At 59.6% G+C, this 354-nt stretch overlaps 1 protein-coding gene across 1 annotated transcript in view; it reads right to left on the bottom strand.

Moving 5' to 3' along the window:
- ZBTB47 (zinc finger and BTB domain containing 47) overlaps positions 1-348 on the bottom strand; it is a 21736-nt gene extending 21388 nt beyond the window's left edge. Inside the window, exon 1 of the mRNA XM_042044008.1 lies at positions 215-348. Coding sequence (XP_041899942.1) covers positions 215-217 — 3 coding nt within the window. The 5' untranslated portion in view covers positions 218-348. The remainder of the gene's footprint in view (positions 1-214) is intronic.
- Between the last annotated feature and the right edge of the window lie 6 nt (positions 349-354).

The raw sequence follows: 354 nt of genomic DNA, 5'->3' as shown, positions 1-354 counted from the left end.
CCCCCCCGCGTGGATGCAGCATCGCCCATGCAACCTCCCCCTCCCGCATCCACCTCCGCCGCCCTGGCCGGGATTTGGGCAAGTTTCGAGGCCTTTGGGAAGTCGGCAAAGCCCCGGGAGCGCGAGGAAGCGACGGAGGAAGGAAGGGGAAGGGAGAGGAGAAAATAAAAGCGAGGAGAAAAGGGAGAAGGGGGGGGGGTGGTTCAGGCTCTACCATTTTGATGCAAAGGTCTCCGCGCTGAGGAGTCCCGGTCCTCCTCCGCTGGCCTGGGGTTTGTGCTCTCCATGAAAAAAACAAGGAATTGGTGGGTTGGGTGGGTTGCTGGTTTGGTGGCTTTTTTTTTTCCTTTTGGC

The sequence above is a fragment of the Corvus kubaryi genome, unplaced genomic scaffold (genome assembly GCF_017639235.1).
Source record: "Corvus kubaryi isolate FWS band 111438036 unplaced genomic scaffold, C.kubaryi_AGA036_p1.0 37398, whole genome shotgun sequence".
Classification (NCBI taxonomy): domain Eukaryota; kingdom Metazoa; phylum Chordata; class Aves; order Passeriformes; family Corvidae; genus Corvus; species Corvus kubaryi.
The sequence above is the reverse complement of the archived record's forward strand: the minus strand, read 5'-3'. Positions and strand labels throughout refer to the sequence as shown.